The 19213-nt window shown below is 42.8% G+C and overlaps 3 protein-coding genes across 3 annotated transcripts in view; 1 reads left to right on the top strand and 2 right to left on the bottom strand.

Annotated features, from left to right (window-relative positions):
* Window positions 1-3812: 3812 nt before the first annotated feature.
* On the bottom strand, window positions 3813-5466 carry LOC131890874 (cubilin-like). Its single transcript, XM_059240319.1, has 2 exons — window positions 5187-5466; window positions 3813-4568 (listed from the first exon to the last, which is right to left on the bottom strand). Exons 1-2 carry the CDS (start codon window positions 5308-5310, stop codon window positions 3913-3915), a joined length of 780 nt encoding a protein of 259 aa, XP_059096302.1. The 5' UTR covers window positions 5311-5466; the 3' UTR covers window positions 3813-3912.
* Window positions 5467-14089: 8623 nt separating this feature from the next.
* LOC131890875 (MICOS complex subunit MIC10-like) lies at window positions 14090-18540 on the top strand. The gene is made up of 2 exons (XM_059240320.1): window positions 14090-14328; window positions 17820-18540. The coding sequence occupies exons 1-2, from the start codon at window positions 14226-14228 to the stop codon at window positions 17966-17968; spliced, it is 252 nt and encodes an 83-aa protein (XP_059096303.1). The 5' UTR covers window positions 14090-14225; the 3' UTR covers window positions 17969-18540.
* Window positions 18541-18723: 183 nt separating this feature from the next.
* Window positions 18724-19213, bottom strand: part of LOC131890871 (uncharacterized) — a 6297-nt gene continuing 5807 nt past the window's right edge. Inside the window, exon 9 of the mRNA XM_059240312.1 lies at window positions 18724-19086. Within this exon, the coding sequence (XP_059096295.1) occupies window positions 18815-19086 (272 nt within the window). The 3' untranslated portion in view covers window positions 18724-18814. The remainder of the gene's footprint in view (window positions 19087-19213) is intronic.

Here is a 19213-nt window from a genome sequence, read left to right as displayed (position 1 = left end):
ATAGACGCTTCGTTTGCATGAATTGAACGAGAGGGGATCGAAGGATGACAACCAAGATTTTAGGGGAAAAATTTGAGCATTAGAAAAATCGGAATACCTCTGCATCCTTTTCAGACCAACTACCAGGTGAGTCAAAAACCATCTCTGACTTGTGATTTGCTTTTAGCATTGCTCATTGATATCTTGCGTTGGGCATACCCATGGAGCATGCTCGTTCGCACTCTAGTTTGTGTCAGGGTAAAATACAGTGGTCTTCTCGATGAGTCACGCTGTATGTACTGTGATCCTGGAAAACTTGAGTAGGGAGGAGATGCTACTCGAGGAGATTTGAATGCGTTAAAAATGCACTTGGCTGTTCTCGCTGGTCATGGTTTTATTCAAAGTTTTGCAGCCCCGAAAAGATTGACTCTTGGGATGTTTTGAACACGCCATCTGGAACCATGTTAAGTTTTAGAACCGATTTTCCAACTCAACATGAACCAACATTGATTGTCAAAGAAAGATCCGAAACTGATCGAGAGAGATATGAAGATGAATGATTTGGCAGAATTGCGCCAAATAATTTCCCAATTGTCTCCTACGGCCCGTTTAATATCCATAATTTGCTCTAAAGACCCGACGTTCACTCCGAGATCGCTTTGCTCTTCGTTCTTCAAGGCAAGGTGAATCGATTGAGACTAGTCTGAGAAATGTGAAGTGGCCAAGCGAGCCGAGTCCTCAGATGGATCGGGTCTGGGAGACAAAATTCGAGGAAATTACTTGGGTTCTCTCCCAAAATTTCCATGATGGGGATCTTTAGGGGATGCTGCAATTAAGGATGACTCATGGAAAAAAATCGTCCGATGAAGAAAGCTCTAATTGACGAAACTGGAGGGCAGGAATACGCACACAACTCGGACCAGGGAAGGAAATTTACAATAATCATGCCAGAAGATTATCTATTGGAATTTCCACCATCATCCACTATTGTCTTGTAAATTCCAGGTTTTCCATGACAATCGGGCTTTTATCTCTTCTAGTGCTCAATTGGTGTTGTCCCCCCACCCTTGGGTCTACATACGCATCTACTAATGTAGTACAACACGGGCTGTTTGAGCCTTTGGAGGGAAGGAAAATTGCTTCAGTGGCGGCCTCTATCTATTGGGTATACATAGTCATAGTTCTCCTTTGATCGCTCGGTGCCTTCCCCAATCTTCTTCGTTGACTAAACATTTTTATATACAGTCAAGGTGTTTGGATCTATTTGTAGTTTGCATCTTGAGGAGCCTATAAGTATTCTCATGACATTGAATGTTTTCATCTCAAGCTTGAAAATATCAGACGCAATGAACGGAATGTGTGTAGTATTCTCCCATTAGCTTGACCAACACAGATTTGGCCAAAAATGTTAAGGTCACTCATTCATTCGCTCACTCAGTTTGCGTGTCCCCTGCTTGTTGACACTATGATCTTTCTGATCTATCTCAAGCAAATTTGATCTTTTCTCTCACTCATTCAATCCTCTACTGTTGACCTCCACCGAGCGTTTAACATTGCTGATGATTAGGAGAATACGTGTGGAGTACGAACTATAAAGGCCACCCTCGCAATCACTCATGAAGCTCCTTTAAACCGTAAGGCAGTAATCATGGATGGTCCCAGGGTGGTTTCAGAACATGGTTCATGAGCGAAATAATAGAATAATCACACGTACGGCCAAACATTATATGCAGAAAATTGGGATAATCATGACGGACGGATGGAATCATCATCACGGTTGTCCTTGTATTCCCACAAGCACACGTGGTTATCCATTGTCCTCCTCCTTCTTTTCCTACCTCCTTGCGGTCGCCCCAGCGCAATTGACCCAGAGTTCGTACAGTTTTTTATGAGAGAATTGAAAATAATTACAATGACTACAGCCATTCACGTGTCATCTCGATTTATCGCCAATCGTGTTAAACGGTGTCAGATTACCGGCCAAGGATAGTCAAATTAGTGGATTTGATATTCGAATAACACCGATTTGGCAATGACATTTCGGAGATGTGGTGGAAATAAATGCCAATGATGATGTTCATCGCACTCAACAAGGAATCTGCATATACGAAGTTAGTAATAACTAATAACCGAGGAGGTGTGCGTTCACCACGAAGTGGGAAATGAGCCCGTTTTTGGCTGGAAACCGCAGATTGGCGACTTATATGAATCTTGTTTTTGTCCATTTGCATGACAGCCGAGAGAGGCAATTTTCACTCGCTATGGCTCCGATAGTGGCGTTAGTCATTGTTGTTGAATAATAATTACACGTTCTTCTAGTTAAAATGCCTGTATGCCTTACGTGAACGCAAATTGGGATCATCTTTTGTGGATGAAACCAGTCTTGGCTCTTGGCTTTTGCGGTTTCCGTTGTGGAAATACCTTTTTTATCTATTCAAGCCTGAGTGATTAACTCCTTTCATTTGCATTACAGTGGTTAAAAGCGGCAATTGCGTACACTATGTATGATCAAAATAGCCATCTCGAGGACTTAGATCACTCTGGAGGACAACAATGCTGGTTGGGATTAAATAGCATGTTCCACATGGTCAATTGACTGCTCTTAGTTTTGCATCTTAGAAGGTGATTAGCATACGCCTACATATATTGCGATCGTATGATTCCCCAGAGGTGCAAAAACAATTGCATTGCTCTCTTGTTGCTGTTGTGGTTACTTGCAACTTCCGTCATCGACATCCACGATGTCTTCATAAAGAGCCGGTTGTTTCCTTCCCGTGAGGAAATCAAGCCCCGTTCGTTTGTTCATTTCACTCAGAGAGATATGAAGTGACTGTATGGCACAGCACTCTCATATTGGCAGAAAGAGCTCCCCCTTCATTCCATACCAAGAGTCAGTCATAAATCTTAAAGATATGTTATTATACGGACATTCATTTCTATGCCTCCAATTGATTTTTAAATGTTATTTAATTGTAATTGCCTTCTCAAGCGTCCAAAACAATGATGCTACTGTTTCACATATTTCCACACCTTCCCTCGGTAAAGCAATGGAGGCAGTCCACTTTACACCGATGGATAGATTTCGTACTCTTGGGATTCGCCACTCTCTCTCTCTCTTTCTCTCTCTTTCTCTTTCTTTTTCTCCCGCTTTGCGCCGGGTTCTCTCGATCATGGTGGAATGGTAGGTTGGTGTGCGGTGTTGATACCTGACGTTGGTGAGGCTTGATTTGGCTGGGGCTTGCTTAGAGCATGGTAAAGCTTCTACACACTTGATTGACAATGATAATTTGTGCAAAATTCTGACTTCGATCTCACCAAATATGACGACGCGACAGTGTCCATGATGATGAACGGGAGAGGGAGAGACAGAGAGAGACACAGTACACAGTACAAAAGACATCATCGTTTAGGCAATCCACTGAGCCAGATCACATCCTCATAGATAGTTGGACTCGGGGCAGATAGGGTTCTTCTACTGAACAATCAAGAGGTGGACGGAGAATGTGGAAAAGTGTCAAATGTGATGGAAAGTTGATTTAGCTACTTTATCAGGTTTGGAATTCCACATACGATATCGACTAGGTCCAGTTGAAATAGGCAACGAGGTAGGGAGGTACGTGCGTAAGTAGAAATGTAGGTAGCGGGCTAGCGGTGTGATCAAACAGGACTCATTAAAATCTTGTGAGTAAAATCGGACAAAATCGACAAGAATGACAGAAACGAGATAGAGCAGAAATGAGTTGGACTGATGATCTATCCATGAGGGTACAAATCGGTTCGGATTGAGAAGGCGACCAATGGTAGATCGAGGATTGAAAGGAGACACGCACACGTAGAGAAAAGAGCAGCATATAAATCTTAAATGAATCATTAGCAAACCGACTGTGACCAAAAATCAATGCGATCAACAATAAAAAAAAGATATCTCGGTAATTACACATTGGCCCCTAGTCGCCCCTCCTCGGATCTGAACACTTGGTAGGTGCAATGAAACCCCTGGTAGCGCTTTCCGTTCTCATTACTCCGAAATGCGATGGCCATTTTGTCACAGAGTGAGATGTGTCTCAAAGCAGTCATTGTGGTGGCATGTCCGCAGTACACCCAGCTCTTTTTAAATGACCATAATGGAGATATGATCAGATAGTCTTTCCACATGGGTGAGTTCTTGCCCAAGGTTCCGCAGGATTCCAGGTGGATCGTGTCGCAAGTCAGGGCGACACGCAGATCGGGGTCCACGGTCTGAAGCAACCACAAGCAGTTCTCGTTGTCGGGATACGGGTAGGGGAAGTTCGAGCTCTTTACTGTTCCATTATCACCTTCTCGTAGGTCCGTTCGACAAAAGCCGCAGCCCATGCTGTCGCCATTCGGGTCCAGACCTGAGGTCTGACGAGAAAGGAAATCGGTGAAATCCGCCAGAGCATGTTTCGGACTGGAGCGAGAAGCCGATCCCAAGCTACGGTAGTGCGATCGACCCATCATCGAGGAGTAGGAGCTCGATCCCAGATCCAAACTGACCTTGGCGGCTCGAGGGGGAAATTCCGAGTGATGGTCAAAGTCCGTTATGTATGCTTCTTGGATGGGCAGCGCCACTGTAAATCAGAATGAATGGAGACACTCCTATGTTAAGTGCTCGACTGAAGAGATTTGGAGTAGATGTATGTCTGAGAATAACGAAATATGGCTCAAACTAATTCAGGATTTAGTTTGATAATGGAAACCTAAAAAGGACCACTCGATCGAATTTACAAAAAAGGTATGTATCAATAATTTTAGATTTATCACCAACTGATTCGAAAAATCAGCCCCAAGAAAGTGACGCCGACTCGGCCGCAGAAAGAAGAAGTTGGATGGGTCAAAACGCCAACGGAAAATAAAAGCTCGTAACTCGAAAAGAGTCTTTGAAAATCGGTTTGACACAGGAGTCTTTGAAAATCGGTTTGACACAGGGCTAAGAAGGTGCGAATAGAAATTCTCCAGTACCCTCACACTTCAGTGAGAAGAGGAGTTGATGAGAATATCTTAAGCCCGGCGTCACTGTTGCTATTTTCGCAGGGCCTCTCAGCCTCAATGATCGACCTACAAGTATACATTGATGAGTGACCTTATAATCGATTGGCACCTTGAGAGTCCGGGTCGAATTCCCATCAATGGCCCCATTTGAGTCTGATTAGCATCCCCTCATTGAGTAAAATCTGAATTCCTCTTACCTTCCTCGAGTTTCTGCGCATTGGCGCCCGGAGTTCTCATATTTTGGATAATGAGAAGACTCAGAGAAAATCTGAGGAAGAGTGGTCCTCCTCGTTCTTGGCGATGAAGTAATCCCCACCACATCTTGACTTTCACGCACGGATTAACAATGCAACTTCTCCGATCGAAATGAAAATCAGATTCAAAATGGGAGACGAAGAAAACTTCCCTTTCCTCATTAACCTCGTCCAATTGCAAGGGGAGCACAGGAATTGAGATCACAAAATCCTCGTCAAAATTCCTGGCCAAGTTGCTCTTGGAGGGGTGAGTGAGCTTTAAGCGTTGTATTGCATACGGATACTTAGGGAATGATCCATACTCTCATGGGCCTCAGAGATACGATAATCGATCGCAATGACCGGAATTTCTTCTCTGATCAATGGATATTGAGTAGGGGTGAGATGCGTGAATGAGCATAAAACGCGATCATTTTCGGGAATCTTCAATGCAACTGACACAAACGTGACAGGAAAGAAATATTCGAGGAAGTCGAAATGGAAGACAAGTGAATTAGCCAATTATCTTGGCCTGGGTTTCTTTCCTCCATCCACCAAGCAACATGGAGCACGTGAAAGGGAAAAAAATAGATCTTGGCGAGAACAACCAAGCTCTTAATCATTTTCCCGCTCTGGCTGTGCCCTCACTGAAATCATTTGTCCCGTTTTATTGGCTTGAATGGTGATAATTTATTGTGGTCAAAGATCTGGAAAAGAAATGAAGAAAAAACTGTTGGAAATTGCCATTACCTGATGAGAATGTAAAATAACATGTAAGGCAAAATTAGTCTATGTCCCACAAATAAGCCCAACTATGGTGCTTATCCAATGCGTAGTAGAGGCTCGTAGACACAGACCTACTCTTACTCAGTGCTTACTCTTGGATGTTTTTTTGGTAAAAAAATCAGAATTAACATTTCCATAACACCTAGAAGGTTGGTCATGCCCATGTATGCCCAATGAATATAAAGCAATTGTTCAATTTCATGTCTGCAATCCCAGTCGTACCAACTTAGCAAAGAGCTGGTTCTAAGTAGCCTTTGATTTATTTTGTACGAAGGGGGAAGGTGGATCCAGGAGCCCAACAGCCATACTTTGAACAACAACAGTAACGATAAAAGTAGCAATTCCATATCACAAAAGCTAATCGCCATCCTCGGTCGGAGCGGCTGTTTCAGAGACATGAGATGATTTATACCCGAAAATTGATAGAAATTAAGGTGGATTTAGGTTTTCAATTTGCCATCTCTCCATTTAGAGAGAAAACCATCACTGTGAAGTGTTCAGGGCTGATTGTCTGTTGGGAGGAGGGGGGTACACTTTTTGGCTCGGAAAAGAAAGAAAAGAAAATGCAAAAATATATCAACAACTTGATGTTTTCATTCTCTCAAACATTCATTTGTCTCGTTTTTACATGTGCCAATCTTGCACAACAGTATTCCACCATTACGCTTTACGCTGTGTAGGGGTTTCAATTATCCCTATCATAACCACAGTGACTATGACATAATTGTTGAGAACTCATCCAGGGGCAAAATCTCGAATTGAAGTAGTCGCACTACTGGATTAGACTTGCAAAAAAACACATTTAACTTCTTGTCGGTGGTTTGCTTTACCCAGTGCCGTAAGTACGAGAGGGTCTGGTGTTGCACGTAACTTGGTAGCATGTCTCTGCCCGAACTCCTGTGGCTATGTGCATATAAGCTGGCTAATGTGACGATTTTTTGCAAATTATGCTCCAGAGACTGGAGCTTTGAGGCAAATTTAAGTGGAGACGAGACTGTTGGTCATTTGAAATTGAAGCCATCTCATTAACATTTCGTCTTGACTCTGGAGGGGAGAATACGATGGAGAGAGACCCTCACGTTGGCGCAATGTGACCACGTGCAACTTCCACGTTATGGTCATTTCCTACCCAAAAGTTCACATGACATGGAGGTGTGAAGAGGTTGACTTGACTTTATCTCAATTTTATGCTTAATTTTTAGAGCATCGTTTCAACGATTGTCGTTTTGCCCCCCCCCCAAAAAAAAAAACATTTAGCATGTTTCTCAAACTAGCGTCACCCTGCGTATTCAAATGGTTCGAAAATGGAGATTTGCGTATTCAACATTTGGAGTGGCCACTCAATGCCCTTGGGTATCTATCTGGCTTCACTGTAAGTGTTTTTGAAAGTGCTACTCTGTCAGGGTAAAAATACCACACGAGAGATTGCTCCTCCGTCAGCAAGTTCTAGACTGGGAAAAAATTGGGACAAAAAATTGGCGCGCCCCAGCAATTTTGTTCAACATTGGCAGTATGGCAATTGGCTTGACATTTTTGGCAAACGATTCCTCGGTTTATGGCAAAAACAACACTGATTGCTATTTTGAACGCATAACTTCAATTCCATGATTGAGGCAATAATGCAATGATGTCTTAAGTAGCTATGTGTCGTAAGCATTCATTTACCTGTGGTTACTTCTAGAAATGATCTCTTTTCATGCACAGATGCTCGGTTGCTACGTCAAGTTTCTGACGGAATAATGTAAATTTTAATTGCAAGTTCACTTCAACTCTGCACATTGACTGTCATTTTTTTCCTCCGATTCAAAGTGGTCTAAGAAAGCATTTCTAGTAAGGGTTCATCTTCGATTGCATTGGCTCTGTTGTACGTAACTGAAATGTCACTTTCTCACACCACCCGGATTGAGCGACGACAAGTCCCACAACATTTCAATTCTGTCAGTCAGAAATTATTTTTGGGCCTCTTGGGAATCATTTAAGGGGTTGAAAAAAATCAAGGACTTTGAGGAGCAGCCACCACCAATATACCCTTCTGTCCAGCCCTTTGACTGCTTCTCCTCAACAGAAATGAACGAACGAACGAACGAACGAGTGAACGAAGTTCATCTTGGGCTTCGAAGGTTTGAAGCTCAAAGCTCATGGGATGTGTCAGCCACATCGAACGAACGAGGAGGGACGATAGAGGAAAAAGATCGGTATGAGCGAAGCGTGGTGGTGGTAGTGGTGGATGTGTGTTTGGAAATGTGAATTCGTGTAGTCATAATATGCAGTTGGGGCTGTAGCTTGGGAAACTTGAGAACCACAATGATAAACATTGGGGCTGTAGCTTGGGAAACTTGAGAACCACAATGATAAACAGATGAACGAACTTTTGATGGTGACAAATTTACAGTCATCAATGAGAACCTAGTTCGTTACCAGCTAAGTATCGACGCCGAGGACCAGCTTAGACGCGGAATTAACACACTCTTTCTCATTTTCAAGACCGAAACGATGACTTGGATGAGCTTTGGGTCCTCGTCTAATTTAAATACATCGAACTGAGTGTTGGGGTTGTCTTGTTTTGGGCGAGATTTACTGGTTGTCTTGGTGCAAAAAACGACATTGACCACACCATGGGTCCTCACATTAAAAGAGAGCTATCCTTTGCGTGCCCTGGATCTCTAGATGGACGGATGGATTGCCCATGTAGCCTCAGTCTAGAGGTGTCCTTTCACTAGAGCACAAAACAATAATGGGCAGGAAAGTATAGAGATCCACTTTGGGCCCCGACTCTTTTTTTATGTAGCTTTGGGAAATAAGGTTCAATCTGTCAAGCTTGAGGGTTTGGTGGTACACTTTTCGAGGGTGGAGCTGATGTACACTGTGCATACAAACGTGGTTTTTGAACGGGGGTTGGCGGCATGCAAATGAGACTTTACATTGCTCGATTTTTGAAGCCGACAAGACTTGCTGCGAGGTGCATGAGTCTATGGGGTGTGCTAAGATGATAGTACGTATATGTAAATCAAGGAATGCCGGGAGTGACATTAGCATAAAATACGAGCCGGAACCTCTTCTCCACCTGCCGGGGAAAGTGACGGTAAAGAAGAATAACAGTGTGGGTAAAATTGATTTCGAAGAGGAAAAAAAATCAGTCTCCTCATGGTTTCGGCCCCCAAAATTGATCTTGATTCAAAGTCACTTCTCTAATGGATTTCTTCGTCGTTCTCCCGGCACAATCTGGTGGCTGTCGGATGAGATTCTTTTCAATTCATGCACATATGCACTCTTTGTGAAAATCAGCTCTAAAAATCTTGGAAGAAATCTGTTTCGACTTCTCGATCCTTTGAAGAGCACCTAACGAACGACAATCCGCTTGATGGCTGCCCCGCCAACCAACCAACCAAACCACCCACCCACCCACCAACCAGCCACTGGAGTGGTGACGCTCAGAGCGGCTGCTACTCGGTGGCTCTTGGGGGCTTTGGCCCGGGTTTCGATTCTGAGTGGTGGAAAAATATGGATCGCTATGATAAATGATATCATCGTGGCAGTTTCTCTATGTAATGCTCTCGTACAACAGGATCAAGAGCGAGTACTGAACCACTGTAGGTACCTTAGTACCTGTCTCTCAGCGATACTGTACGCCCCTACGTACGTACGTACACAAAACACCAACCAACTGGATTTTATATCTACGGAGCTTGGTGGGTATGTATGAATCTTAAACTCGCAAACGAATCCTGGTGCTCAAAAACTTGAAATTGTCATTGCCTGATTGGCAAATTGGCAAGGATTCTCCAAGCGACTTCCTGGATTGGAATTTTGAAAGCTTCAACTCCGAAAGTGAACACTTGACAAGAATCCATAGATTTGCATGATGAGTCGGACACAAACTTGAGTTGACGAGTATTTCTTGAGTGTCATAGATTTTGATCATTATTTCCTTAAAAGTAGGCGTCGAATGGGAAAGGAGGGGGACATGGACAAAATTCCATTTGGAAAAAGAAGAAATAAGACCTGTTGCATTAAATTCAACATGAGGGGAGGGGGGATCAAGAATCGACGACAATCAGTAAGCTGTACGTACCGTACGTACGCACTTCTCGTGAAGAGACTTCTTCTTCATGAGTGCCATAGGAATGGGTGTTCGTTCAATTCGAGCTATTCAGAGTGCAGTCAATTCCCATCAGATGGTGAATTGGCTCTTGAACCAATCAAAAGCATTGGCTTTTTTTGGTTTGCTTATCGCTTCCATTTCTCATTGGACGCTACTGAAGTCTGTGCTCAATTCGAGGTAGTTGGTCCTGACGTGTCAAAGCGAAGTCCGAAAGCTGAATTTAAAAAGAACGGCAAATGCATGTCCTGAGAAACTTTCCTGATTAGGTTCGAACCTTCATTCTCAAGAATTTCGGTGGACTCGATTATGAATGGACAAAAATGTCTCCCAGAATGCTACATGAACTGAGAGGTTGCATGTGCACGTTTTTTTTTAAACAACTACACGTACCAGGTGTGTTCTAGCTACTACTAATAACCATCACTTAAAGCAATGCTGTTTCTGAAATGACGTCGACTGTAAGTACTGATAATTAAATACAGCGGGTGACCGAGAGATTTCTAACAATGAATAGCTAAGAGTAAATTTCAAAGTCCAATAGATGATCACCTAACTTTTACATCAAGACCTCCGTCAGAGCACTCGGTTTTGTTAGAACTCCTGATCCAGACAGAGGAGCTTACTTGAATTGAAATTGAATAATGGCGGCTTTACACTAGGATGGAAAACCAAGATTGAATCCGGTTTAAGGGTGGAAGTAGGACTAGTGCTGGGGCAAGTTTTTCGCAATATGAGTCTTTTTCTTCGACCAAAGCACAGTGAAAGACCAGAGCCCTCTGCTGGACTCAAATCCTCTGCCGGACTCGCCACAGCACAGGTCCCACTTCAATCCTCAAACCGGATTCAATCTCGGTTTTCCATCCTAGTCTAAATCCGCCCAAAGTTTTAGGGCATCGTCGAAACAGTGATTCAAAATGAGTGGCTAGATAATATGTGCGTTTGAGACTAGGAGAATATATTAAATCAAAATTTAGGACTCTCCGGTCAAAGAAAATGAGTCGGGCACGAGTCAAGGGCAATATCTCGAGTCTTTCAAAACTCTTTAAGCAATCCCGATTTGCCTCGAGCCTCTCCAAAATATTTACAGCCGTAATTACAAACATGTCTAGGGCAGTGTGATCAATTCGAACGTGGACCTAATTTTGAAAGGTATGAGGTTTGTTTGGTATCCTACTTTTTCCATTGTTTCCATCAATCAGAATTGGTGTCGTCATGTCCGTACGTACTAGTTGATAAGTGTTCTCACTCCATTGGAGTGAGGCCAGATTTTCTCGCCAAAGATGTCTGCCCTCATTACCCAGCTTTTTGGATGGATGGATGGATGCATGGATGGTTGGTTGGATGGACCGGGACCCTTGTATGGTCGTTGTTGTCGGAATTGTTTCTCATTCATTGCGCGAGCTTGGGGATCGTTTAACAATTTGAAATGGATATTGATGATCAGAACGTGCAAAGCAATAAATACGCTCGAGAGACCAGTTAGAGCCACCAATGCAGGCGGCTCTGCTGTGGAGAAAAGTTTTCACTCAATATCTGCCAAATGCCAAATACCAGTCCCTCAGTCAGTGCATGGACGAGGCCACGATAATTGCTATCCAATGTTCATAAAACGAATTAAGAATTTGAACCAAAATGTGTACTTTTAAATAATTCCAAAAAGATAACTCGGAATGGGTTGGCAAATTTGGTCATGGATGAGAGGCATTGTAAAGGCATGAGAATATTTCCTGTACCTAACATGAGCATTTTGCCTGAATGATCTCATAAAGATTGTTTTTTAGCGATCGAGATCGCTTCGACAATCCTTGCTGAGGAGACACATGGTACGGTAGAGTTGGTCCAATATCTCTACCAAATGTAATTAGTTTTAGTGGCAATTGCTTACTTAGAAAACAGTCATTGCAGTTATGTCAAATTTGAAAATTGCACCATAAAATAGGGTTTAACATTTCAATTACATGTAAATTGCAATTTTCCACGAAAATGTCAGATGTAAAAGTAGAAATGCATATTTCTTTATGATATATGTTTTAATAGATATAGACAACAAAAAATCCATAATTCTCATCTGAATTATAAATGCCATATCCTAGCAGCTAGATGTGAATGTAAATAGCATTGAAAAAATTCTTGACTATGATCAGGGATAAATCGTTATGAGTAGACTCCGACAAAACATGTTGCTTTTCACGTCGAGCAGAAGTTCGACGTTTTGGATGTGCCCATTGCCCAAGAGCTGAACCAAGGCATTAGGATGAAAACCGATTTGTGCATCCCTCTTGAATTTCTGCTCGACATTTGAACAACATTATTTGTCGGAGTCTAGTTATGACCTCCATTTTGCAAGTCGGCGCAAAACTATATGCATGTTCGCATCCATATCCATATTCGCCACATAAAATGGATTTCTTTGGCAAAATATGTCATACATAGGAAACTGAAATGCAACCTGTTAAGCAAGTAGAGGGTGTTGCGAAAGCAATGAACCACCTCGAATTTTCAGATCTCCTAACTTGTATAAATGTGCATTGATGTAATAATTCAAAAGGTAATTTTTGGTACGCGTACATAAACATAAGGTCACCATTGATTAACAGTATAATATACTTTGAAATTAATATTTTTTCGGACCAGCTCTCTTAAAATGAAGATTGGTCAAAAAAACAGGACAAAGGGAATTAATTGACCGGCGGGAAAAAACAGCCTCTGCTCCCTACTTTTTGGAGGCCCAAACATGTTTCGAATGAAGTCAGACAAACTTGTGGTATATTGTTGTGGAGCCTGGCCATTTATTTCAAATTTCGAAACCCTTGAACAACACTTTAAAATGGCATAGTGTAAAAAAAATCTAATTTACTTATCATCTAGAGGGATTTATAGATGTTGCAGACAGGAAAGCAAAAATAGTTAACAACTACGTGTGTTATTATGATTGCAAATCCAATTTTACCAATGAACTTTGTGTGGCCCATTTATTTTGAAACACCGCATACTTGCCCAAAGACAAAACTCTCAAATAATGAAAATCAGTTACGCTTTAAACTGAGAATCAAAGAAGATCCAATCATGTCATAAATGATGGCTACAGAAGTTATGCAACAACAGCAACACAAAAAGCCATCCTGGAAAAATTGGATCACAAATTCCCATTTCGCCAAAGGCTTCGCGCCACGAGAAAGGCAATCATTTGATTTCGTAATTGGTAAAAGTATTTGAAATTTGTAGTTGAAAATTGTCTACCTTGTAATTCATTGGATAAAGTGTAATAAATAGGCATGATATGAAATTGTAATTGAAATTACATTTACAATTACTCCCAATCTCTGTCGTTAGGTAGTTCAAAGTATTGGTTTAATGCCTGAAAACTATTACCACCTAATGTTTGCGATGCTGCAAATTGTGTTGTCAGTGATTCTATGACAATTTACGTAGGAAAAAATGGTAACTACTTAAAAGTAGATGCAATGTTAAAAAACTCGTTCATTTAAAAATGATGGCCAATGGTTTCGAAAGAAAATAGTCGTTTCCACGAACAAAAATGGGAAGTGTTGGGCGGCTGGAGCTAATTCGAATCGAAACAATCGTATATCATAATTGTGGGTCCATTAAGTTGTTTGGTCATTTGCCTGGCATGGATCAAATTGTGAAATGTCATTATTTAACCTCTCACAACAGAGAGCTTCCTCGCCGGGCTAGTGCGATGGGATCAAATAATGAGATGGACGAGCCATTTGGAATTGTTTATCGGCATGGATACTGCATTAGAGCAGTTTGTTGATGACTCGAAGAGAGGAACACCTCTTTTTTTTAACTTCGGGCCCAGTGCGCGTAAACGGTACGGCTCTAATTGTTCAGTAGATGGCGTTAGATCCCGAGACCCGGATCGTACCACTTTGGTCCGTCCAGTCAAGAGCGACCTCTATCACGATTCATAGTAATGGATCCCAGATCAGCTGACACACAAGTGACACCAAAAAGAACTGTCGTTGCCCTTGCGTCCTTTAGTTCTCGGTAAAAGGAGGGCCTCACTTGTGCATGTACTGTACTGTACCCGGTGACTTCGGTGAGATTTGGACTTGACGACCCGTAGTTTCGTGCTTGCTCGTGGTTCCAACATGGCCACTCAATCCTTGCCCAAGTCCGAGGAGCTCCTAGGCGAGCGATGGGACCAGTGCCTCACGGATGCCACCATCAAAATGGGCGTGGGTTTCACCGTGGGTGAGTGAGTTGGTGGGTCGAGCGTGAACCCTGAGATGTTTGGGAACACCAGTCCAAGCGCCGGGCCTACTGATCAGTGATCACGCTCTCTGACTTGGAACTGAACACTAGGTGGAACCTAATTGGATCCACCCCCCCAGGAGTGGGTCTCACCGGGGGTCCCGGGGTTTTTGATTTCCGGTTGGAAGGCAGGGAGAAAAACCGAGACCAATTGATGGAATAGGGTCCCTGCATAGCATCCGTTCGGTTGTCAACTGCTGTTCTGGCTGTTTTTCATACAGACAGTCGAATCTAACCTAACGGCTTTAACCTATTTGTTAATGTTGCCAAGGCCCCCCTATCTCTGCGGGGTTTGGATTTTCAATGGGGAGGTTAGTTAACCCTAAAAACTGAAAACAGAAATCAGAAAAAAACGAGAACTCGATGAACGGTTGGTCAAATCTCTAGTTTCGTACCTCTGGTATCTAGTGGAGGACCTCCCCCTATATGACTAACAGTATTGATTGAAGTGATCTAGCTATAATACAAAGATGTACTAGCTGATCAAAGAAAGTTGTGGCGGAAAAATCTAGTGGAGGAGCTAGATCTGAGGTTTAAGTATTTAAAGGAATTATTACAGTAACGACTACTTTGTTGATTGAATATACGAGAAATTCGCTTAACATTAACAATTCGCTTAAGTTTCGGGGCCTGATCATGAAGTCAGAGTAAAATTAATGGGGTATTTATTGTACGTTCCATTTGGCATCCATGACCTGGCTCAGAAGAGATTGAATAAGGAATGGTCGAAGAAGTAGGAATGAATAATAGACAACGAGCTAGTTCAGAAGCTAATGCAAAAGATGCTGAATTATGAAGTGATTGATGACGTGCTCATCTATGACGAAAAGTTCCACTTGCCAAATGCCCTGATGCCCAATAAAGGAAAATGAGCTATAAACGTGGAAAGAATAACGGGAGCAATTACCCGGGTTAGATGTAAAATATTCACCCAAAACTGCATGCACTTTCAGTTTCTGCCCGGATACAATTGCATCAATGGCCAACACCTAACTAAGAGGGCCACGGCTCTCTTAATACGGTCGAAATGCTCAAAGAAATTGACAAGTCCATTTGGGTTGAGCGGTCCTTAAAATTCCATCCTGGTGTGTGTAGTGTACGTCCACCGTTGAAGTACCTGAAAGCTCACTCCATTTGGGATGTCACTGGCACGAATCCAGGACATTTTCCAAAGGTACATCCTCTCTAAAAGAGCAGACGCACTTAAGTCGTGAAATGAATCAGCCAATATGTACTTATGCAACTATTAGGTGCATGTATTATATAATAGATTTTAGGAAAATTAGGTGCATACTGTCATTGAGTTGGCCAATCATGATCATGAAAACGATTCAAGAGATTCGCCAAGAAATTCGGTTAACCTCCCTTTATAATTGGCTAAAATGGAATCAAAAATTCCCCTGCCATTGGATGTTTAGTAACTTATTGGACATCATTTTGATCAAAGATTTCGACTTCGTACTAATTTGGCGTTAGTTTGGTGGCGTTAACAAATGAGAAAACATTTCAAGGAAAGCTTCGGTATTCAATTCGATTTGAAAGCAATTCATCGTTAAATCTACCATCCTACGTGCATTTTGTAAACATTCCCATCACAACAACATCCTTGAGGTGCCTGCAACGATGATTGGTGGATGGCATAAACGTTTGTTATGTTCCCAGATCTTCGGTTTCTTTCTCACAGCTATTCATGAATGTTTGATATTACCAACTTGACGTAACACATCCTTCCCTGAATTGGAAAGCCCAGGCCTCTCGAATGGTCGTGGAATGACGGCCATTCATCAGAATTAAGTCTGTCAAGAAGTCCCTTTATTATTTTGGTAGCTTCTAAAAGAAACTGCGCACGATTTCCACGACTCCTCTCTCTAAAAAGACCTTAAAGATAAGCACTGTAAGTCTATTGTAGAATATGCACAGATTGGAGATAAAAAGCTACAACAGGCTGCAGGTGTCAGGCCCTGAAAGGAAATCGTCCAAAGGGAGTTATGTATAATCAATGATCAATACTGGTATGAAAACAACTACAATAGATGTATGGTCTTCACGAAACTAATCTAAATTGAAGGTCGAATACCTCAAACATGGCTCATTGGTCCAAAGATACAGACGTCGATTCATGGCATTCATGGTATTCGATGCTATGTTTGGAGGTGAGCGCACTTTTTGCCGCTGACTGATTGTTCCAAACCAATGATTTCAGCATATCAACGTATGACTACCATTGTTCCACAGTAGTGACCTCATATCAAACATGGCTATCCTTTTTCCCCGTTGAAATTCAAAGTAGGCAGTCAGTGAGTGAAAATGTGTTCCTGTCCATGACTTGGGTCGTTTCGGTACGAACAGGTTCAGCTCCGACAATATTCGAAAGGAAGGCTGGAGACATCTGTCCTCGGGTATGTTTGTGCCACTAACAAATTCGAACTTGAACAACTACATAAACATCCATCCACCCATTCACTCGCTCCTGCATACGTACCGCCTTATATGTATGTAGTATACGTACAAGCAGGCGAGGCTGCTTGAGAAAGGCGGCGACACGTGCACACCTACACACGTAAGAAAAACGCAATTTGGCATGCTCCCTCATTAGATCGACGAGCTCGTATGAAGGCCAAGAATGCCAGGCCTGCTCTCATTTATATGGACAATGTTTTAGTTTGCAAAATTACGAGCTCCGCGACACGAGGCTCTCCTCGTTGTTGCGGATGTTGTTGCTTACCCTGCTCCTCCCCACCAGCCCAGACGAGCCATTGGGTGGGACCGCCTACTTTTGGCCCTCCTGCTGGAGGGGAGGAGTAGGGGAATTGTCACCATTTGTTTTGACAGCGAGTGTTTGTGTGTTTGTGCCATGTGCGAGAAATTGTGGCTATAAATATCTCGAAGCAGAGTGAATGAATCGAAACCAGTTGACAATCAACAATATTCTAGCTCCATATGTCTTAGTTATTAAGGGGATCTTGGTGGCCGTGAAATGCGAGGTACGTATTAGTCAGCTCATTTAAAAGTGGGTCGTTGTGTAGAGGGTTCGATTTAAAACCAAAGGAGCGTCGCGCCTCGCCCCAAGTCTGGCTAGGGTTTAATCAAATTGAGTCTCTCCTACTGCTCTCATCTCAGGGGAAAATGGGATTTTCGTCTCATTTCCATAAGCAGCTTTGGATCTCGATCCAATTATAGGACTTCCTTTCTCTTTCTTGGGTTCATACTTGGTTGGTTACTATGACTACTTCGACTCAAAACTGGCTCCCTTTGGAGTTCAGACTGGTTGAAAGATTGGCACTAAAGAAGATCCTCTCTTTTTTTGCCAGCCTTTCCATTCATCGTTTGATTGGCGAAGCATTCGGAAATTTAGCTCCAAACCGTTCCTATACGTTTTTCATTTATCGACTTCTGACAAATCTTTCATGGAACGAATCGTCTATTTTCAGGGGCCACTTTTTCCCTGTTTCTGTTCAAGCGTCGGGCTTGGCCAGTGATTTTCGGAACTGGGTCCGGTTTCGGAATGGCTTACTCCAACTGCCAGAACGCCTTCAACTCGGCTTTTTCTCCCGCCACGCCCACTCCGACGAAGAAATAGTGCGAAATTAAACCCACACCGCCCTCCTCCGTTTCACGTGGAATCACTTGCTCGTGATGGATCGAACGAACAAACGAATCAATCAATCAATCGCATTCCATCACGGGCGAGAGATTGCCCTGCCACTTCTCAAGATCTGTTTTGAAATGTGTGAAACCGAGGAAGAACAATACTTCAAGTCCGTTAATTGCAGCATAAACAAAATCAATAGAACTTTTCTTTAGATAAACTCGACAAAAATTAATTCTCCGGAGATGATAAAAAGCTTTTTCATCTACGCCTCAACATATTCGTCTGGAAGCTTTCTCGAGGACTCCCAAGTTCTACATCAATGGCCATGAACTCCACTTTTTCGGGCGGGGCTCGTTTCTTTGCCTTCAAGATTACATACCATCGCTCAAGAGGAACTTTGGAACAACTTCAACTTGCTTGAACCCGAATCTGTGCAACCATCAACCCAAGCGAGTTTATCCTCGGAGGGACAGCTTGTCCAAAAAGTGTGTTTGAAATTGTTGCTTGTGAAATGGGGTTCTTGAGCTCGACACCCAGATAATAAAGAACATTCGGAGAAACCCCTCTTCTTCGTTTAGCAATCCAAAAACTGTTACGGCCCATCAGGTGTCGAGAACGATTTGCGTGAATCAATTTGACACGGTCTTAGTTCGATGCCGCGATTTTTATCGGCAATTGCAAGTAGATGTCGAGGCCAAATAATTCAATGTGTCCATTCATCCCACGTTCTCGCATGCGATCGCTTTGTTTGAAATTGTAATTGTTTATTAGCTTCAAATTTCGTAACATTTCCCAACCCAATGTTCCCGGGGAGGCTCGTGAATTTGAATCAGCTTACGAGGAGGCGTTGCGCACCTTGGAGAGATTGAAGATTTGCTCTTGAATCCTTCGAGCCTCGCTCAACTCATTGTTCTGATCGGCCAACAGTTTGTCCTTCTTGGCTAAGGCCTGCTCCTGTCGCTTGGTCAAAGTCTGTAGGGAGGCACATTCCTTTCTAGCGGTCTCGAGGTCGACGGACAACTGCTCACGGTGGCTCATCTCATCCTCAATTTGACGCTCCTTTTTCTTGAGCTTCTCCTCGCGCTTCTCCAGGGCCGTAGTCAAGTCTGGGGATAAGAAGAGAACGAAGCTCGTTAGGTGGGTGAAATAATACTGAAATGAAGGATGAAAGATTTCACCTTGGAGATCCAAGGCTACGCATTTGAAGACTTCTAGCCAGCCACGGGCGCTCCC

This window comes from Tigriopus californicus, chromosome 11, assembly GCF_007210705.1.
Source record: "Tigriopus californicus strain San Diego chromosome 11, Tcal_SD_v2.1, whole genome shotgun sequence".
NCBI classification, from domain to species: Eukaryota; Metazoa; Arthropoda; class Copepoda; order Harpacticoida; family Harpacticidae; genus Tigriopus; species Tigriopus californicus.
Note: the sequence above shows the minus strand (reverse complement) of the source record. Positions and strands in the feature narration are given on the sequence as shown.